At 42.5% G+C, this 1456-nt stretch overlaps 1 protein-coding gene across 1 annotated transcript; it reads left to right on the top strand.

The window, feature by feature from the left end:
* Window positions 1-1024: 1024 nt before the first annotated feature.
* On the top strand, window positions 1025-1443 carry LOC111669431 (hatching enzyme 1.2-like; the record flags this gene model as incomplete). Its single annotated transcript, XM_023425731.2, has 1 exon — window positions 1025-1443. A coding segment is annotated over exon 1 (366 nt), but the record flags the coding sequence as incomplete, so codon positions are not given.
* Between the last annotated feature and the right edge of the window lie 13 nt (window positions 1444-1456).

Raw genomic sequence — 1456 nt, forward strand, 5'->3', positions numbered from 1 at the left:
GTTCCTTGGCCCAAGTCCTGCCCGCATACAGCATGACTGTCAGATGCTGGTTGTCAGGCAACACTGGAGGATAACAGCTGGAATAAGTATGTGGGCCAGAATTGAGCCGGGGACCCAGGGATATGTAGGACATGTTTTGCTAGGCCGGTAGGTAACAAGTGTCCAAATGAGACTACAGAGGTTGTTGGGGACGTTAAACGTCATCATGTTGAATATGAAAACCAATCTACTTACCTGTGCACCTTTACAGCCTTGTTATGTTTATACTCGTGCTCTTACAAACTGTTACTAACTTTGTAAGAGGAAAGGCTTTTGTAGAAGAGGTAGGAGCTAAATCAAACTACAGGTTGAAGTTTAGTGGTGATGATGTTGATGTCATGTGACCGTGGTGTAGTTGGTTTGTAGCCTAACATTAGCTTTTTACTTCTGCTGATTGTATTTAGGCTTCAAACATCATAAAGTGGTGTTTATTATATATCATTAGTGAAGATCATCCTGCTTAACAAAACATGTCAGTATCATGAACTATTTTCAGTAATAATCCAAAACACAATGGAAAAAAACCATTGGCTTTTAGTGGAGGGAACCAGGGTAATGATAACTTCAGGGTTGGACTAAAAGCATATATCATCCCTGTAGGACTGTATTAAGGTGCCAATTGACCCCAATGACATCACCGGAAATGTCCAATCTGTGAGTTATTTTATGGGTTTTGGTTTGTTTTTCAAGAGTCAGTGTGAACATGAACCAAACCAAACAGTAACTACGGATCATTTTCCTTCCTTGGCCTGGATCAAATAAACCAAACCACAGGTGTGAGAGCACCTATAGGTGCGGGTTACAGAATCCAGAGAAGCCACCCCATATCACCTCTGTGGCTCCAATATTTTCTCACATTGGAACCCCTCATGTAAATAATGAGTACACATGATATACAAGCATACATCTTATAAATGAGGGGACTAACAACAAATTAGCTGTACACTAGTTTAATAAATCTTTCTTGTCTTTTAGGAATTCAAAGTCGAGACACTACATTGGAGTGTTAACTTCAAACGAGGCCCTCAGACGCTGACCATGAGTCTCAGTCTCCTGCTGTGGCTGCTTGGCCTCTGCCACACCTGTCTGCTCATCGATGGTGGAAATCAAACAGAACCTGAGTATTATGACAATGAGTTGGACAGTATTGGTGCCAGGATTTTGACTGCCAACAGCATGGCCAGTGAGATCCTGATCGAAGGTGACATACTGCAGACCAGAACTAGAATCCCACGGAATGCCAAAAGGCACAACAACTGCTTATGGACAAAAGATTCCAGTGGTTTGGTGCTCATCCCGTACACCATGAGCAACAAATTCTCAAGGTCAGACCAAGACGAGATTTCCAGAGCCATGAAGTCTTTCCACAACAGCACCTGCATCCGCTTCATTCACCAAAACACAAGGAAACACAAAG

This window comes from Seriola lalandi, unplaced genomic scaffold (genome assembly GCF_002814215.2).
Source record: "Seriola lalandi dorsalis isolate HSWRI2012SDOR001 ecotype SW California unplaced genomic scaffold, Sedor1 jcf7180002004838, whole genome shotgun sequence".
Lineage (NCBI taxonomy): Eukaryota > Metazoa > Chordata > Actinopteri > Carangiformes > Carangidae > Seriola > Seriola lalandi.